The 19,400-nt window shown below is 37.7% G+C and overlaps 1 protein-coding gene across 4 annotated transcripts in view; it reads right to left on the minus strand.

The window, feature by feature from the left end:
- Window positions 1-1,839: 1,839 nt before the first annotated feature.
- The window catches only part of LOC150079143 (potassium voltage-gated channel subfamily KQT member 1-like), a 334,431-nt gene continuing 316,870 nt past the window's right edge, over window positions 1,840-19,400 (minus strand). For 3 of the 4 annotated variants that reach the window (XM_090383460.1, XM_090383459.1, XM_090383462.1), the window contains exon 18: window positions 1,840-2,045. In XM_090383460.1, coding sequence (XP_090239586.1) covers window positions 1,938-2,045 — 108 coding nt within the window. In that variant the 3' untranslated portion in view covers window positions 1,840-1,937. The remainder of the gene's footprint in view (window positions 2,046-19,400) is intronic. The other variant, XM_090383461.1, reaches the window with a different exon arrangement.

The following is a 19,400-nucleotide window of genomic DNA, read 5'->3' on the forward strand; positions in this document are numbered from 1 at the left end:
ATTTTTTGTTATATTTCATAACCTGACCTTAAATGTTAGGTTAGGAAATAATAGGAAAAGGTTTCCTTATTTTCCCTAACCTAACCTTTAAGGTTAGGTTGGGAAATAATAGGAAAAGAAAGATCGATTCTTTATAACATCAATCAATCACTTAATGCTATGATGTTATCACACCTATGTGTCAATCAGTATATCATTCTCAACTTCTGCTGATACCGATAACATGCACCGTCTGTTTACCGAGAATGCAGGGAGAAACTGCAGTAGCAGCAAACCAGTTTGTCCAGTAAGTTTCCCCTTGTTTGCCATGGTTCTCGTATTGGCTTTCTTTACATTCACTGAAAAATCATTTAAGCAACTATAATATACGTATTGGTTCAGAGAATCTACACAAATCTACAGATGTTTTTTGTAGTACACTATAAACATCTTGCAATATACATACTGAAATAAGATATGTATAAATGAATTATTGTGTCAAACATATGCAGCAGAAAAATAGTAAAGTAGGAAAGATTAATTAAACAATTTTTCTCTTCTCACAATTTGCTTTTAATACATTGGTTTCTGTATCAAAAATTGTATACAGATATGTTGTGCATGATAATGGGTCTAAGATGTGTTGACTCCTCAAAGTGTGTTGATTGTTGATCAAAATACTTTAAAAAACCCTCTCCCCTTCATTTAACCCCAAAATGGGAGTGAAGACAGAAGCTCAACACTTACCTCAACAAATAAGTGTTGTATAAAACAAATTTAGGTACTCTACAAATCTTTTATTTAAAAATCTTTTGTTATTATCTGTGTTAATAACAAAATTGGAATAAGAATGAAATAAACAAATGACAGGCTTTTTTATTTGTGCATTTCCTCTAAGGAAAGACTTTAGAATTAGTAGTTAAAGAAAACAATAAATACCTAGTGCTAATTTGGAACTTGTGATAGATACCCTAACACTTTTGGGGGAAAAACTGTCAGCTTAAGGAAATTTGCATTAATAGCACTGAGCATTATATAATTATACTGGTCGACAAGGAGTTAAAGAAGTAATGTACTTTTAGTTAGGCAGTATAAATATTTTCCAGATGGCACTACAAATGAATACTGTGACATGTTTTCAGGTCAAATATCTGTTACAGACCTGTTAAAAATAAAATTTGGTTACATGGCAAGGTGAAGTAAAAGTTATATTTTGAGTGATATATATTAAGATTGCTGATGAATGTATCAAAACAGTCATATATACATCTTAATGCTAAACACTAAAGGAAAATAAAATCAAGAAACAGTTGGGAAAGACTGAAATATTATCACACAATATCAACTACAATCATAATTATTTTGTTTAAATGCACAGTAGTCACATCTTAATTCTGCTATCACAATGCTACCATAGTGCAATCTATAAATTATTTATGCAAAGTACACAAGGTAGCCTTTCTGAATGACACCTTCATTGATTTTACATTAAATCATAACATGGTATCATAACAGATTCTGCAGGTGTATAAACTCAGAGCAACTTGATGATTCAAGAATTTATGGGCTATAAAAATAAGACCCAGTCTACTATATTCTTTAAATATAAAAGTATATTTGAGAGTAAATCTATTAAAACCTCATTACTACTTTCTAAGTTATAGTACCAAAACAGATTTGAGTAGAACTGATAAAGTTCCCACAAAAATAACACTATAGTTGTATTCCACAGTTCCTGCATTTTTGATTATAATATAAAAAAAAGAAGCATCACTTCTGTAGTTTTCAACTTGAGCCCAACTTGCTCTTCTAAAATTTAAAATTTTCTTAAAACATTTCCAATTTCCGAGAGAAAGCATGACGGACTAACTCTTGTTTAAAAGAGTAACTACGAGTACTACAGAAGCAGGACAGGTGGCACTACTGCTCACTGGCAAAACAATAACATAAATTAACTGTCACCTGTGAACAGGTGTGCTTAAAGATTCCTGTACCAACTGCTGAGCACTAAGAAGAGTTTGCAAGCTAGTGACAATGGTGTCCATTTTCTTCTCTAATTTGGTCATCTAATAATAAAAAAAAAAAGTCATTAACTCTTATTCTGAACTCAAGAAACAAAAAAAATAAAGTTGTATAGGTATTATAATCATTTCTGCCATTAAGTAGAGAATTTAATTACACGATTATTTTTATATACCATACATACTAAGGTGAACCCAAATATTTTAATCACCTCAAAATTCATATACAAAAATATTCTAATTCATCTTTAAAGAACAATAAGAAAATAGGGTAATAAAAGAGAAAAGCAATTTTTATTCATGTTCAAAACCTGGCAATCCATCACTGCTGCTGTCTGATAGTGAACTGTTGTTCTCATCAAATAGAATATCTTCTGTGCCATTTATGGCATCCCAAGAATTTTATACCCACTGGCAACACCATATAAATTATCTATAAATTATTTTTGCAAATGTATAAACTCAGAGCAACTTGATCATTCAAGAATTCATGGGCTATAAAAATACTCAGTCTACTATATTCTTTAAATATAAAAGTATATTTGACAGTAAATCTATTAAAACCTCATTAATACTTTCTAAGCTGTAGACTGATAAAAGTTCCAACAAAAATAACACTATAGTTGTATTCCGCAGTTCCTGCATTTTTGATTATAATATAAAAAAAAAGACATCACTTCTCTCTAGTTTTCATCTTTAACCCACTTTGCTGGTTAATTACATAAGTGAATTGTCTCCTCCTCCTCCTCCTATAGCCAGTATTAACCTGTGTTATGGTGCCTTCATCCATTTAGTCAATTCTTCTTTCATGAAAAAAGGCTTGTTAATAGAAACAATCCAGTGGTTGTAGCTGACCAATAAGTCCACCTGAAATTACAACAAGTTATGTTTTAACTTTTCCACCCTCCTCTTTATGACCTCTGTTTTATGTCATGAAATGGTTCCACACCAGCGGGGTTTCTTGAGAAGGCTACCAGGACACCATGACTATGCTTTTTCCAGTCACAGTTTGAGCCAACCAGAATTTGCATTTGTTGCAAGTGACATTTACGGGGGGAATTGTCTTGGTCTGCGTTGCTATTTTTTGATGTTTTTGGGTTTCAGAAGTATAGCTATGCTTTGGCATGTCTAGAAGGAGTTGTTTTCTTGTGTGCTGGTGTACTTGATGCTCAGTTTTGTACTTTTGGGATTTTCTCCTAACTACCACAAGTCACAAGCTTTGGAATACACCTGATGACTGCCTTTACAATTTGGACAATATGGTGATCGAGAGTGCAATCTGTTTGCATGCTCTTGTGACTGGCAATTAGGGTATAATACATTCCTACAGAATTCACATGGGGAATTCTGTAGGGAAGTGGAGGACAGAAGCTTATTAAACTCTAACAGGGAGTTTAATGATTTTGTAATAACTGAGAGCAAAGTGGGGGAGAAATTGTTGAAGCTAAACATAAGGAAGGCACCTGGGGTGGATGGGATCTATGCAGTTATATTAAAGGAGGCGGCAAAGGAAGTAAGCAAACCATTAGCCATAATTATGAGAGCTTCCTTGGACTCAGCGGGTGGTTCCCATAGATTGGAGGTGTGCAAATGTATCACCAATTCACAAAGGGGGGGGTTCAAAAGGTGACACAAGTAACTACAGATCTGTTAGTTAGATCAAAAATTGACATATCAATATGTCATATTGATAGTAAACATAACGATATGGATAGTAAATATGGATAGTAAACATAAGTTGAATCTACTCTAATATATTTCTGAATGTGTTGGTATTTCTTATAAATAAATTATGCTTTGAAAATAACATTCTCTAAACAAAATATCTTTAATTTTATTTATTTATGAGTATTATTGATTTTAAAGTAAACTAAACATTAACTATAGTAAACTAAACAATATTTAAGTAAACTAAAGAAATTACTACTTACATATATTAGAAAGTGCAGAATAACTTAATTTTACAGAATCATTATATAAATAATGATTATCTTAAAAGGATTTTCAGCAATATTCATTAGAATGAAATTTTGGTGTAAAAAAATGATCTGTCACCCCAATAAATTCATTGAAAAGGGATTTTACTGTATAATAATAAGTAAATTTTTTTTTATATGAAGTGGAGGAATATTTTTCAGTTTACAGCCCCTTCCCAGGGGCCCATCCTAATTCAACACTGGTCGAATTGTAATTTGTGCATAATGGTCTTGGTACTTATGAGCCCAACATTTTACAACTGGAAAATGCTCAATGCTTCTCTCTCCAGTTTATGTAAAGCCTGAGCTTGCACAGATAGTTTATATCAATTTATAGCTTGAAAAGATACTGCCTACATAAATTTCAAAATGTTAAATATTAGTTGACTTGCTTTTGAAAAAGTGGCATTGAATACTAAATAAAATTTTAACTCTGAGAACAGTGGTTGTAGTAGTAGTGGCGTGTGATGCAAGAAAGCAAGTATATAAGCTTATGCAGCATCAGCCAAAAAAAAAAAAAAAAAAAAAAATCACACCATTCCCTCCAAATGCCTGTCCAATTCCTCCTTAAATTTATTTAACCTATCAACTTCCACAAAGACAGATGGAAGTTTGTTCCAGCAATTAACCACCCGGTGGCTAAAGGCAAATTTCCGCACTACATCTATCTTTTCTTAATTTGAATTTATGCCCCCTTAGGTTTGTAATCTGAAGGATCCCATCAGAATTCAGCATGCTCAGCCCATTCAAGGCCTTATACACCTCAATCAGATCACCGTGTAGGTGCCTAGTCTCCAGCCACTGCAATTTGCAGAACTTAAGCCTCTCTTGGTAAGAGGATCCCTTCATTCCCCTCACCAATCTTGTTGCCCTTCTCTGTACACGCTCGAGTAAATCTACATCCTTCCTAAAATGAGGCCTCCAGACCTGTATGCAGTACTCAAGGCGTGGCCTGACCATTGCCTTATACAGAGGGACAATCACCTCCTTTTCCCTGCTAGCAAAATTCCTATATATCATTGACAAAATCCCATGACCTGCCCTGGCAGTCTGTCTGCATTGCTCAGAAAACTTCATATCTGACTACACAATTACTCCCAGGTCTTTTTCATTTTCTACCACCTTAAGTGTAGTACCACACAGTTGGTACGTTTCTTTGGGGTTACTTCTACCCAAATGCAGTACTTTGCATTTTTCAAGATTAAACTTCAGTTGCCACTTCTAAGCCCATCTGCCCAAATTATCTAGATCCTGTTGCAGTAGCACACTGCCATTACTCTCATTAACAACCCTGCCAACCTTTGTATCATCTGCAAACTTCGACACTAAGCCTGATATACCTTCATCAATATCATTGATAAATATACAAAACAACACCGAACCCTGTTGGACTCCACTAATAACATTAGTCCACAAAGAGCAGCACCCACTAATTACCACCCTCTGTCTTCTCCCACTCAACCATCCTTTTATCCATTGTAGCAATTTACACTTAATACCATTCTGCTCCAATTTGTACAGTAGTCTTCCATGCGCAACAGTGTCAAAAGCTTTCCTGAAATCCAAGTATATGATATCAAAATTATTTTTTGCATCGAGTTCCTTTGTAACCACGTCATAATAACCAATCAAATTTGTCAGACAAGACTTTCCCTTAACAAACCCATGCTGTGTGTGAATTATTGCTGCAGTCTTGTCTAGATGATCCTGCAATGCATCTTTAACCAATGACTCCATTATTTAACCCGGAACAGAAGTTAAACTAACTGGTCTGTAATTACTCGTGTCACCCTTTGATCCCCCTTTGTGAATTGGGGGTAAATTTGCACATCTCCAGTCAGTGGGGACTTCCCCTGAGTCCAAGGATGCTCTCATAATTATGGCTAAGGGTTTGCTTACTTCCTTTGCCGCCTCCTTTAGTAGGTCCCATCCACCCCAGGTGCCTTTCTTATGTTTAACTTCAACAATTTCTCCTCCACTTTGTTCAGTTTTTACAAAATCATTAAGCACCCTGCTATAATTTGATAACCTGGCATTTTCAAACCTTAATAACTCCTTGTGTGTGTGTGAATGTAGATGCAAAATACTCATTCAGTTTGTTTGTTATCTGAGCAGGATCATCAACAGTCGAACCATCAATATCAAGTCGGCCAATCAGATTCATCCCTTTCTTTTAGAGTTTATATAAGAAAAGAAATCCTTGCTGTTTTTCTTAGCATCCTTTGCCAAAGATTTCTTGTAATCTGCCTTCACCTGCCTAAACTCCTTTGTGACTTGATTACAGACTAGCTTATATCTGCCATAGGCTTCTGTGTTGCCTGATAATTTATATGCATCCCAATGCATTTTTCTTCTCTGTCACGAGTCTCATTAGTTCATTTGATAACCATTTAGGCCTAAACCTTGAATAATATTTCTTAATAGGTATGAAACTTTTACTAGCTTCCACGATTAATTCCTTGAATGCTTCCCACTTAGAATTTGCTGTTGGTAACATCATCAGTTGATCCCACTATACAGAATTTAAAAACTGTCTGAGACAACTGTACTCACTTTTAGGGAAGCAAAAACCCTTTTCTTTACACCTGATGGTAATTATATCTTTAAGTAAATGCCACATCAGTACACTGATGCGGGATTTACTTATATTGCCACCTAGTGGTTCCTTTATCTGTAAATTCTTAATACACGAATGATCACTGCTGATAACCAGATCAAGAGTTTCTCTCTGGTTGGTAATATAGGGTATGGAGCAAGTTCTAATTTAGTTTTCCAGTAAAGATTTACCAAAGAGTATCTTAATGATAAGATCTGTTTTCACTATGAAGGTACAAGTTCTGCTTCTCATGTTAAATTTTTTTTTTTTATCTGACAGAAGGTGTTTTAAATTCTTTAATTGAAATTAGAGTTGTATAATTATAGCATTCAAGAAATGACACTGATCATGAAGGCAACCAGATATCACTTGCCTATATAAAAAAAGGATTAGAGATATTCATCATTTTAGAATTACTTTAGAAAAATTTTCTTCTCAGAATGGGAAATGAATTTTTTTTTTTGGTTGGTACTGTATAAGCTTTGCTTCCTTGTATCACGTTGCCAGTACAGTCAGTCCTCGTATAACACAGTGTAGTTGTGTTCCTAGAAGCCCTTGTGCAGTGCAAAATCGTGCAATATAAATAATAGGCCTTATAGGAAAAATAGGGTTAGATGCTGACCACTCAAGACAACACATACAGGGTATGTCAAAATTATGTTAACACTTATAGGGAATGAACAGTTGAATTTTATTATTATTATTTATTTTTTTTTTTTCAGATATAATGGCAGATAGGTTAATGCTAGAAGAAAGAAGAGTGGTGGCAAGCTTGATGGAAGTATTTTGTTCTCCAACCATAGTCCGCAACAAGTTCCAAGAAGAATTTCAATGAGACCCACCAAGCCGTTTAATGATTTGTCGTATATACAAAAAGTTTGTTTGAACTGGCTTGGCTGCGGACAACTACAAAGGTAATGCCAGACATCCTAGAACAGGTAGAAGTGAAATGAACATCGCTGTTTTTCAGCTATCAATTCTGAAAAGATACAGCAAATGATGCAGTTTGGAAACAGGGATTTCCCAGAAAATTGTGTAGAGAATTTTAACGCAGGACCTCGGAATGCACCGTACCATATCCAACTCGTCCAAGCATTGACAGACGGTGAAAAACGTGTTCGTGTGGAATGCTGCCAGATTTTAGCAGAAATGGCAAACATCCAACCAGACATTGAGTATCAGATGCCGTTCAGTGATTAAGCCACTTTTCACATTAGCGGTCATGTGAACCGACACAACACAATCTTTTGGGGTACCGAAAATCCACGAGTACTTTGTGAACACGAACATGCCTCCCCAAAGGTGAATGTTTGGTGTGCTGTTACCATTGCTAGTGTAATTGGACCTTACTTTTTTGACACCCCAACAGTGAATTCCGAATCCTACTTACATATGTTGCAGTCCTACGGCATCAATGAACTTCCACTGATAATACACTCAGCAGGGTATTTTCAACGGGACGGTGCACCTGCGCATTTTGGTTGTATTGTTCGTGATGTCCTAGATAACACATTTCCACGAAGATGTGGGCCTTTGCAATGGTCTCCCCACTCCCCTGATCTGACGCCCTGCAACTTCTGGTTGTGGGGTATGGTGAAAGAGAGAGTGTACAGCACGAAAGTTCAGAATATCAATGAACTCAAGGAAAGAATTACGAATGTGGTAACATCTATTCCCAGAGAATTATGCGTCAGGGCGTTAAATGCTACTTTCAATCATTTCTTATTGTGTGTTGATAACAATGGACAACAGGTTGAGACCTTACATACATAACATTCCACATATACAATACGGTGTCTCTGTACCAGGTGGGCAGTAGCAGCAGTGCACAGCACACGCTTCTTGATTAGACCGGGGTTCAAGACCGTGACCACCAAATACGGAGGATGCGGAAAGGTCAGGGAATGACCACCGCATATCCCGGAGCAATACGGCCTTAGTTGCTAATGCTCCTAAAAACCAAATAACTAACTAACTAATATACAAATACAATAAATGTTGATTTATGTTCAGATGATAAATGTTCAGTTAATGTTGATAAATGTTGATTTCAGTTAATGTTTTTTCCATATAAGTGTTAATATAATTTTGACATACCCTGTATTTATAACCAAAACATTACCAAACACAATTCATAATTGTAATGAAATACTTACATATTTTATTATGATTATTATGTAATGTAATAAAATATTGCTAATGCTTTTGCTTTTATCGTATGCAAACTTGTTCCTGATTTCTTCTTTGTTTGATTTTCTCCCACACAGATAACAGACATCCCATCTCTTCCAATTCTTTATGTGTTGATCTAATGGATTTTATTACACTTTGAGTCGTTCCTGCTATAAGAGTTGCTTTTATTTTCTCTGCATTCTTTCTAATTGTTCTCAGTGTCTCCTCATTTAGGCCTGTAGAATGCACAATATCACACATGTTCTTTCATTCTGCTCAAAGTGTTCACAATTTTTTGAAAATATTTTTCTCTCTCTCTCTGAATCTGCAGTATCTTCACCAGCACGCTTCCTTTTCACACTTTTTTCAAGTATTTTAATCATTTTAGGGAATAAAGCACAATTACAATATAAAAAGAACAAAAATGAGGAGGCACGCTTGATATGCACAAACAAAGCAGACGCATGTAGCAACTGAGTAAGCAATGCATTAAGTGTTGATTTCAGCTGGGGTGATTCCACGTCATTTGACTGCCATTTCTTGTAAGCGCAAAGCCAAATCATGCATAAGCGAATTCAGTCAATGTTATATGCAGCATCATACCCCTATTTATAAATCGTGTATGATCGAATTTGTGTAGTGAAAACACATGTTGTATGAGGACTGACTGTACTTTGAAAACTAATATTAACACATCAACCAGGAGTTTAAGGAATCAACAGGGATTGAGGTCTGTATGAACACAGTATATACAGAGCTCCATAAGCTCAGTTTTCATAGAGAGCAGTGATGCATAAGCCAAACGTCACCAACTGCACTCTGAGATCTAGCCTTACATGGTACAACGAATACCACAAATGGGCCATAGGGCAGTGAAAAAAAAAATCAGTTCTATGGAGTAATGAATCTTGCTACATTCTGTTTCAATGGTTATGGAGGATATCTGGAGAACATCTGCTACTATATTGCATTGTGCCAACAATAAAGTTTGGGGAATATGGGGTTTATGGTGTTTGGCTGTTTCTCGCGATATGGTGTAAGACTGGTGCAAAAACTGTGAGGCATGATCCCAGATAGGTCGCAAGATAAATTAAAGGGGTCGCAGCAATCTTTAAATAAAATTATATTTTTGTGTAAATAAGAGCTAAAAAACCTGTTGTTAAAATTACTTTTTCAATACTGTAGGCTATGGACACACAAAGCAGCTAACTAATGCAGCTTCTCGGTATGTATTCTCAATACTACTCAATTGCTGAGTAGTACTGAAAAGTACTTTTTTTAATTTTTTTTATTTATTGTACTAGGCGGTCCCAGACAGCTTTCCTGGCATCCCCGCCACTAATCACAATACTGTACAGATAATTACAGACTTACAGCACTAATTCCTGCTCCATTACAAGATATTGAAGTTCTGCATTTCATGTACCTACACCATTATAAGACATTGAAGTGCTGCAGTTCATATAAAATGAATTTGGAGTCCCTGCCACGAAAAGTAGCTAATGAGAAATTGCAATCAGTACATAGAATTTCAATGTAATGTCCAGTCTGAGAAAAAAGTCTTTTTAATAAATGAAATATAACCCAGAAAGCTGAATTCCACACCCTGGAAGTATTCTCCAAAGTAAATTGCAGTCAGACCGTGGAAGTATTCTCATCAGTAATATGTAGTCAAAAGATAAACACAGATCTGTTGCAAGTGCATAATCTTCATAAGCATTGAAATATGCTTAGTTAGACGTTGACATTTCCAATGGACTCGTTGAGTACGCTGACTTAAAAGACCAATCAGTGATGAAATGCACAACCTGAAGCAACTATCATCATTGAGTACACAGACTTGAAAGACCACTCGGGAAGCACCTGTCCTTATCAAATACTCTGCCTTGAAAGAGCACTCAGTGATGAAATGTAGGCTAATTAGGGATGAACTGGCTTATTTGTACTAGTCCTTTTGAATAATTGGTGATTATCTAGCAGCTGCCAAAGCTCATGCCTGCAGTACCAGGAACTGTATCACACAGCTGTCATCCGTGGCACAAAGAACGGCAAGCGAAGCAGTTTCCCCTTATGACATTGTGTTGTAGGACCTAGTGATGCCTTGGAATTACAATTTCCATATGATTAAGCCGGAGGATCAATTCATGCAGCAAGGATCATTCAAGAAAAATGTTGTAGGAGCTTTTCACGGCATGGTGGATATTGTTTTCAATACAATAGTCACCTCCTACTGAAGAGGATGTTGGTTTTCACCTCCACAAGGATACAACAAAGTAGTCGCCTCCTACTGTAGACTGATTGGTTGGTTGGTTGGTTTGATGTTTAAAGGCACACTGGCATCTATGGCTATAATGCGGCAAGTCAAAATTATAGCCAATACATTTTTTTTTTTTTTGGTAGCCTATAAACAGGCTACCACATTAAGGATGTAACTAATATACAGCAGGACCTCTATATAATGAAATTGATGGTTCCCTTGAAAAAAATTCATTAAGTAGAAATTTCGTTATAAAGAAATATGACCTTTTCAACAGTGAAAAATACTGTAAATTCAGAAATATAGTAAAAGATGGGAAATAAATCAGAAATAAGTGGGAATGAATAAATTTTCTAACATTTTAAAACAATTAGCATTAGTTGAGGCATATGGTGCAATGCAAGAAAGCAAGCTTATACAGCATCAGCCAAAAAAAAAAAAAAAAAAACACCTTCCCATTTCGCCGATCCAGTCACTCCAAATGTTTCTCTAGTTCAGCCTTAAATTTATTTAAGCTATCAGCCACAACAACAACAGATGGAAGTCTGCCCCAGCAATCAACTACCGGCAGGCTAAAGACAAACTTAGGAACAAGAGGGGGTGTTAAACTTAGGTACGAAGTTTGTGGTGATCCCTCCTAATCCGCCAATTGCGGAAATCCCGGGGGGCTCACATCTGGTGAGTATGGGCTTGGCACACCCAGGGTCCTGAGCTGGATATCATCATTCTTCTCTTTCTTGGTGATTCCCTTCTACTTTTGACTCTCTCTCTCTCTCTCTCCTCTCAGGGTAATTCGGGAATTTTTTTTTTTCTGGTGCAGCATAAGCCCCAGGCTTTCTTGCACCATATGGCTAATAATAATAATAAGTGGCTATGGGCATCAAAATCGCTGTGAGTAAGTTACCTGTGGTCGTTGCCAATGAAATCCATACAAGAACCTCAAGCCATTTTGAGTTAGGCTCGGGCAGCTCCCTCCAATCTCAGCATTAGTCAGAGGAAAGCGCTTAAGGAGCTTAGACAAGATGGTAGTATAATGGTCTTGCCTGCAGATAAAGGTAGGTCAACAGTAATCCTTGACAAAGAAGAATACTGTAGCAAAGCCCTGGAACTTTTGAATGATAGAGCGACATACAGGGTTACTCATAGGAATCCGTTGGTGGGTTTGGAATGGCAGATAAACAAGACTCTACAAGGTTGGTTGAAGGCTGAAAAGATTTCTAAAGATGTTTATTGGACATTGCATGCAACAGGATGCCAATTACCTAAGTTCTACGGCCTTCTAAAGATTCATAAGACGGGGGTTGAGCTTAGGCCAATTGTGTCATTTATATGGACATTCCAATTTTATCATCAGGGATAGTGGAGACTTCGTGTGATTCATAAGGGATCAGACTATAGAAGAGGGGGAGGCCATGGTATCATTCGATGTGATATCCTTGTTCACGTGCATTCCTATTGACCATAGGGTGCAATGTGCACATATGGCATTAGAAAAGGATGACACCCTAAGGAATAGGACTCCATAGCGTGGAGGACATTTGTGGTGGGGTGGAGCTGTGTCTCTCAAGTACCACCACGGTGTTTCAAACCACAATGCACAAGCATGTTCATGGCGCAGCAATGGGTTCCCCTATTAGTGCTGTCATAGCAAATTTAGCTATAGAGGAGCTCGAAGCCAGGATTTTTGATGGGTCGGTTCTTCCCATGCGCGCATGGAAACGATAAATTGACAATACATTTACAATTATTCGGAGAGGGAAAGAGGATGAGGTGCTTGGTTTCTCAATAGCTTTTCCCCGTTTATTCAGTTTACCTCGGAGGTGGAAGTAGATGGTACCCTCCCTTTCCTTGATATGTTGGTACATAGGGAAGGCCCTAGGGTGAAAACCAGTGTATATAGGAAACCCATGTGCTGGTAGATGACTCATCAACCAGTGCAATACCACCACTTTGCTTATTGGAGGCTTGAAGTGGTGAAACCCATGTTTAGTCTCTAGAGCAAAGCTTCCAGCATCCCCCCCCCCCCATACTTCTTCGACCCATGCACAGTACTAGGTACTATAGGTTTTGATACCTTTCGTCTTTTGGGTTTTCATTAAAAAAAAAGAAAAAGAAAAAAAAAACAATAAAGCACAAACCAACAACCATTATAAGAACAGTGTTATTAGGGCATTGTTGGCAAGGGCTGGATCCCATATCAGCACCTCCGAAGATAGAAAAAAAGAAATTAAATGTGTCACAGTGGATCTCAGAAAATGCTGCTACCCCCATGATCATAGATAAATATATCTGAGAAGCAGAGCACGGACAAAGAGAACCGTTTACACTAGTTGGCACTGCATACATTTCCTACTATCCGGGCCTAACTGAGCGTAGAGCTCAGGTATTGTGCGATTGCCAGACATGCTGTGTGCAGCTGCCAGGGCGGAGGTTACACGCAGTTCTGTCACAGGTCAAGGACCCCATACCAAGGGAATGTAAAAGTGGGGTCGTGTATGAGATATGGTGGGCAGATGGGGAATGTTATATGTTGGTGAAATGAAACGTCGGTTTAAAGATCATCTGGGGGAACATATGAACGCAATAAAGACCGCGGATTATGGGAAGTCTGCTATGGCACAACATTTTTGGGAGGAGCACCATTAAATCTCTCCAAATGAAGCTGTTATCGTTGACTGGGCACATAGATTTTGGGAATGCAAATGGCTCAAGCGCATACAGATTTGCTCCTCTGAGAGCAATACCATTAATAATTTAATTTCTATTGGAACGAGCAGCAGCATGGAAAACAAGATGCAGGGTATTTCAGAGACTGCTGGGAGTCATTGCGGTACAAGTAAACCATGGGTTAGCATTAGCATTAGTAGAGACATTTGATGCAAGAAAGCAAGCTTATGCAGCATCAGCCAAAAAAAAAATAAATAAAATAAATAAATAAAAAGAAACCACTTCCACTTCACCCCTCTGTTCGTTCGAAATACCTGTCCAGCTGAGCCTTAAACTTATTCAGGCTATCAACCTCCACGACAAGGGATGGAAGTCTGTTCCACCAACCAACCACCCGCTGGCTAAAGGCAAATTTCCTCACGTCTATCCTACATCTGTCTTTCCTCAATTTGAATTTATGCCCTCTCAGGTGATTATTCTGAGTAAGAGGAAGAATCCCATAAGCATTGAGCATGCTCAAACCATTCAAGGCTTTATACCCCTCTATCAGATCACCTGGGTAGCTAAGAATAGAAACAGGTGCATGTATACTTGCATATACACCAATGCTAGGAGTTTGGTAAATAAATTTGATGAATTTGAGGTATTGCTGAAAACATCAAAGGCAGATATTGTTGGGATATCAGAGACGTGGTGTCACACAGATATAAGGAATGCAGAACTGGAATTTGGGGAGTACAATGTGTACACGAAGGATAGACAGGATAGGAAGGGGGGAGGGGTTATGCTATTAGTTAAGAAACTACATAAAATCCAAGGAAGTGAAGCCAGTCGACATCGCTAGACAGTGCAGTGTCGAGTCAGTTTGGTGTGACATAAGCATTGGGAGATCAAAATTGAGAGTAGGATTGTGTTGTAGACCTAATGACTCTGATGAGAATAATAAGAAACTGTACATGGAAATAGAGTGAGTCAGTAAATCAGAGAGTCTTATAATGGAGGATTTTAATTTCCCAGATATTGACTGGAATTTGTGGGTTGGTCACTCACACATTAGCAAGGCTTTTGTGGATTTATTCGATGATTGCTCTCTACATCAGCATGTTCGGGAGGCAACTAGAGAGAGAAATACTCTTGATCTGATTATCAGTAGTGATTTTTCATGCATTAAGAATCTGCAGATAAAGGAACCACTAGGTGGCAGTGCTGAAGTGGGATTTACTCAAAGAGGTAACTACCATCAGGGGTAAAGGAAAATTTTTTGCTTTCGTAAAGGCGACTACAGTGGTCTGAGACAGTATTTAAATTCTATACGATGGGGCCAACTGATGATGTTAACAACAAAAAATTCAAAATAGGAAGCATTCAAAGAATTTATCATGGAAGCTACTAGGCTTTTCATACCGACTAAGAAATATTGTTCAAGGTTTAGGCCTAAATGGATGTCAGATGAACTAATGAGACATATGGCATGAGACATATGGCAGAGAAGAAAAATGCATGGGATACATATAAATTAACAGATGACATGGAAGCCTATGATAGGTATAAGCTGGTCTGTAACCAAGTCATAAAGGAGATTAGGCAGGCAAAGGCAGATTATGAGAAATCTTCGGCAAAGGATGCAAAGAAAAACAGCAAAGAGTTCTTTACCTATGTAAACTCTAGAAGGCAAGGGATGAATCAGATTGGTTCACTTGATATCAATAGTTCAACTGTTGATGATCCTGCTCAAGTGGCTAACAAACTAAATGAGTATTTTGCATCTACATTCACACGTGAGGAGTTATTCAGGGAGAGGAATGCAAGAGGTGAATTAAACTCTGGCAGTGAGCTAGATGATTTTGTAATAACTGAGAGGAAAGTAGAAGTGAAATTGTTGAAGATAAACATAAAAAGGCACCAAGGGTGGATGGGATCTATCCAGTTATATTAAAGAGGCAGCAGAGGAAGTAAGCAAACCCTTAGCCATAATTATGAGAGCTTCTCTGGACTCAGGGGAGGTACCCATGGACTGGAGATGTGCAAATGTGATCCCAATTCACAAAGGAGGATCAAAGGGCGATACAAGTAATTATAGACCTATTAGTTTAACTTCTGTTTCAGGAAAATTAATGGAGGCACTGGTTAAAGAAGCACTGCAGGATCATCTAGACAAGACTTCAGTTATAGCTCGGACACAGCATGGTTTTGTTAAGGGAAAGTCTTGCCTGACCAGTTTGATTGGATACTATGATGTGGTCACAAAGAAACTGGATGCAATGAATAACTTTGATATCATATATTTGGATCTTAGAAAGTGTTTTGATGCTGTTGCACATGGAAGACTGCTGAACAAATTGGAGCAGTGTGGCATTGGAGGCAAATTGCTGCTGTGGATAAAGGGTTGGTTCAGTGGGAGAAGATAGTGGTAATCAATGGACACTGCTCATCGTGGACTAATGTTATTAGTGGAGTCCCTCAGGGTTCAGTGTTAGGTCCATTGTTGTTTTCTGTATTTATAAATGATATTGATGATAGCATATCAAGCTTAATGTCCAAGTTTTCAGATGATGCGAAGGTTGGCAGGGTTGTTAAGGACACTAATGACAGTACGCTGCTGCAGCAACAAGATCTAGAAAAGTTGAGCAGGTGGGCTGAGATGTGGCAAATGAAGTTTAACATTGACAAATGTAAAGTACTACATATGGGAAACAGTAATGTATCAACTCTGTGGTACTACACTGACAGTGGTTGAGAATGAAAAGAACCTGAGGGTAATTGTGCAGGCAGATATGAAGTTTTCTGAGCAGTGCACACAGTCTGCAAGACTAGCTCATGGTGTCTTGTCAATGATATACAGGAATTTTTCTAGCAGGGATAAAGAGGTGATTATTCCCTTGTATAAGTCAGTGGTCAGGCCACACCGTGAGTACTGTATACAGGTCTGGAACCCTCATTTAAGAAGGATGTAGAGCTGTTGGAACGAGTACAGAGAAGTGCAACAAGATTAGTGAATGGAACAAAGTGTTGCTCTTAAGAAAAAAGGCTTAAGTTTTTCAAATTACAGTGTCTGGAGACTAGGCACCTGCAAGTTGATCTGATTGAGGTCTATAAAGTCTCACTGTTGAAAAAGGAGGCGAATGCCTCTGAAAAATACGTTGTTTTAGCGCTTTTATTGGTTTTATTATCCTGTGTTTTATCTACATTGTTTATTGTAATTTATTCATTGCAGTTTAAAATTTCATATTTTATTGTACAGACAGATACCTTTTTATCAGTTTTATCCAGTGTAATTATATCATTCTATTTATTTCATTTATTTGTATCATTATTATTTTAATATAACACAATGCTATTTACTTATTTTATTTAATAACGGGTGGTGTAGGATTGTGCAGTTATTATGAAAATTGGGGATACGTTTGCACATCTGCAATCCATGGGGACTTCCCCTGCGTCCAAGGATGCTCTCATAATTATGGCTAAAGGTTTGCTTACTTCCCTTGCTGCCTCCATCAATATAACTGGATAGATTCCCTCCACCTCAGGTGCCTTTAATATGTTTAACTTCAACAATTTCTGCTCCACTTTGCTCTGAGTTATTAAAAAATCACTTAGCTCTCTTTTAGAATTTGATAAACTTCTGGCATTCCCCTCCTCGAATAACTCCTCATGTGTGAATGTAGTTGCAAAATACTCATTCAGTTTATCAGCTCCTTGAGCTGGATCATCAATAGTCGAACCATCTATGTTAAGTGGACCAATCTGATTCATCCCCTTCCTTCTAAAGTTTACATAAGTAAAGAACTCTTTGTGTTTCTTTGCATCCTTTACCAAAGATTTCTCGTAATCTGCCATTGCCTGCCTAACCTCCTTTGTGACTTGATTAAGACTAGCTTATATCTGATGTAGGCTTCTGTGTTCTGTGATAATTTATATGCCTCCCATGCATTTTTCTTCTCTGCCACAGGTCTCATTAATTCATCTGACATCCATTTAGGTGAACCTTGAACACTATTTCTTAGTTGGTATGAAAAGCCTAGTAGCCTCCAAGGTTAAGTCTCTAAATGTTTCTCATTTAGAATTCACTGTTGGTAAAATCATCAGTTGATCCCACCATATAGAATTTAAAAACTGACTGCGACCATTGCAATCACCTTTGCGAAAGCAAAAAACCCTTCCCTTTACCCTTGATGGTAGTTACATCTTTAAGTAAATTGAAGGATACATCTTTAAGTAAATGTAAGTCGTTAAATCTTTAAGTAAATGCCACATCACTACCCCGTGATCACTGTCACCTAGTGGTTCCTTTTTCAGTAAATTCTTAATGCATGAATAATCACTGCTGAAAATCTGATCAAAAGTACTACTCCCTCTGGTTGACCCTCGAACATGTTGCTGTAGAAAACAATCCTCCAATAAATCCACAAAGGTCTTGCTAGCATGCGAGTGACCAACCCACAAGTTCCAGTCAATATCTGGAAAGTTAAAATCCCTCATTACAAGACATTCTGATTTACTGGCCCCCTATTTCTCTGCACAACTGTTCGTTGTGCTCATCAGAGTCAATAGGCCTATAACACACTCCTACTCTCATTTTACCTCTCTCAGTGTTTAAGCCACACCAAACAGACTCAATATTGCACTGCCCACCCATGTCAACTGGATGCACTTCCTTACTTTTTTTTTTTTTTTTTTTCAAAAGTACTACTCCCTCTGGCTTCTGTGGCCATAGTGCACCTGCCAAGGTTTTTTGCAGTACTTTTATCCAAGCCCGAGGCGGGATTCGAACCCGCAACCTTTGGGTTGCCAGGCAGGCACTTTACCCACCCGGCTAACCCAGTCGGCACACTTCCTTAGATTTTATGTGTTTCTTAACTAACAACATAATCCCTCCTCCCTTCCTACCCTGTCTATCATTTCTGTACATACTGTACTCCCCAAATTCCAATTCTGCACTGCTTATATCTATGCGACACCATGTCTATGATATCCCAACAATATCTGCTTTTGATGCCGTGATCGGCACTTCAAATTCATCAAATTTATTTACTATACTTCTAGCAGTAGTGTACATGCAAGTATACATGCACTTGTTGTTACTCTAAGTTATCCTAACACAGCCCATGTATTTACTCATTCCATGATGACTCCCACCAGCTCTTGAAATCACCAGCAACTTCTCTCTAGGGTGCTGCTCATTACAATAGAAGCAGCACAAGAATCATTTTCGCCTCTGCCTGCGGCTACTGTTAATCTTTTAGGCTGTGAATTGTCCCAAGCTAGCAGTTGTCCAACCCACCTAACACTGCCTCGATAGCATCAGTAAATATTCTTGCACCCTTTCGATTTAAGTGTATCCCAATTCCTGTAGAAGCAGTCTCCTGTTAGCAAGCACAATCTCTCCAGGGCCAAATTCAACGACAAGGCTTTCATCATATATTTCCTCCTATCATGTCTGGGCAGAATTGCAGACACTCAAATTTAACCATAACTCAAGACTTTTTTTTTTTTTTTTCAGCATTGACCCGTACTTGTCAAGTAAATCTACAAATTCCTTACTCTTAAGGTCATTAGTGCCAACAATATCACCTTTTGTGCCCTTAAAAGATGATATCTGCCCTACAGCATCATCAACTTTCACCCCTGGCATACATAACCTGGTCCTGTTGCACCTATCCTTTTTGCATAATATATTCCCCGTCTCCCTGACAATAGAGTCACAAATAACTACTTCCTGTGGGACCGGC

This window comes from Mastigoproctus giganteus, chromosome 10, assembly GCF_048544385.1.
Source record: "Mastigoproctus giganteus isolate SK-2022 chromosome 10, ASM4854438v1, whole genome shotgun sequence".
NCBI classification, from domain to species: Eukaryota; Metazoa; Arthropoda; class Arachnida; order Uropygi; family Thelyphonidae; genus Mastigoproctus; species Mastigoproctus giganteus.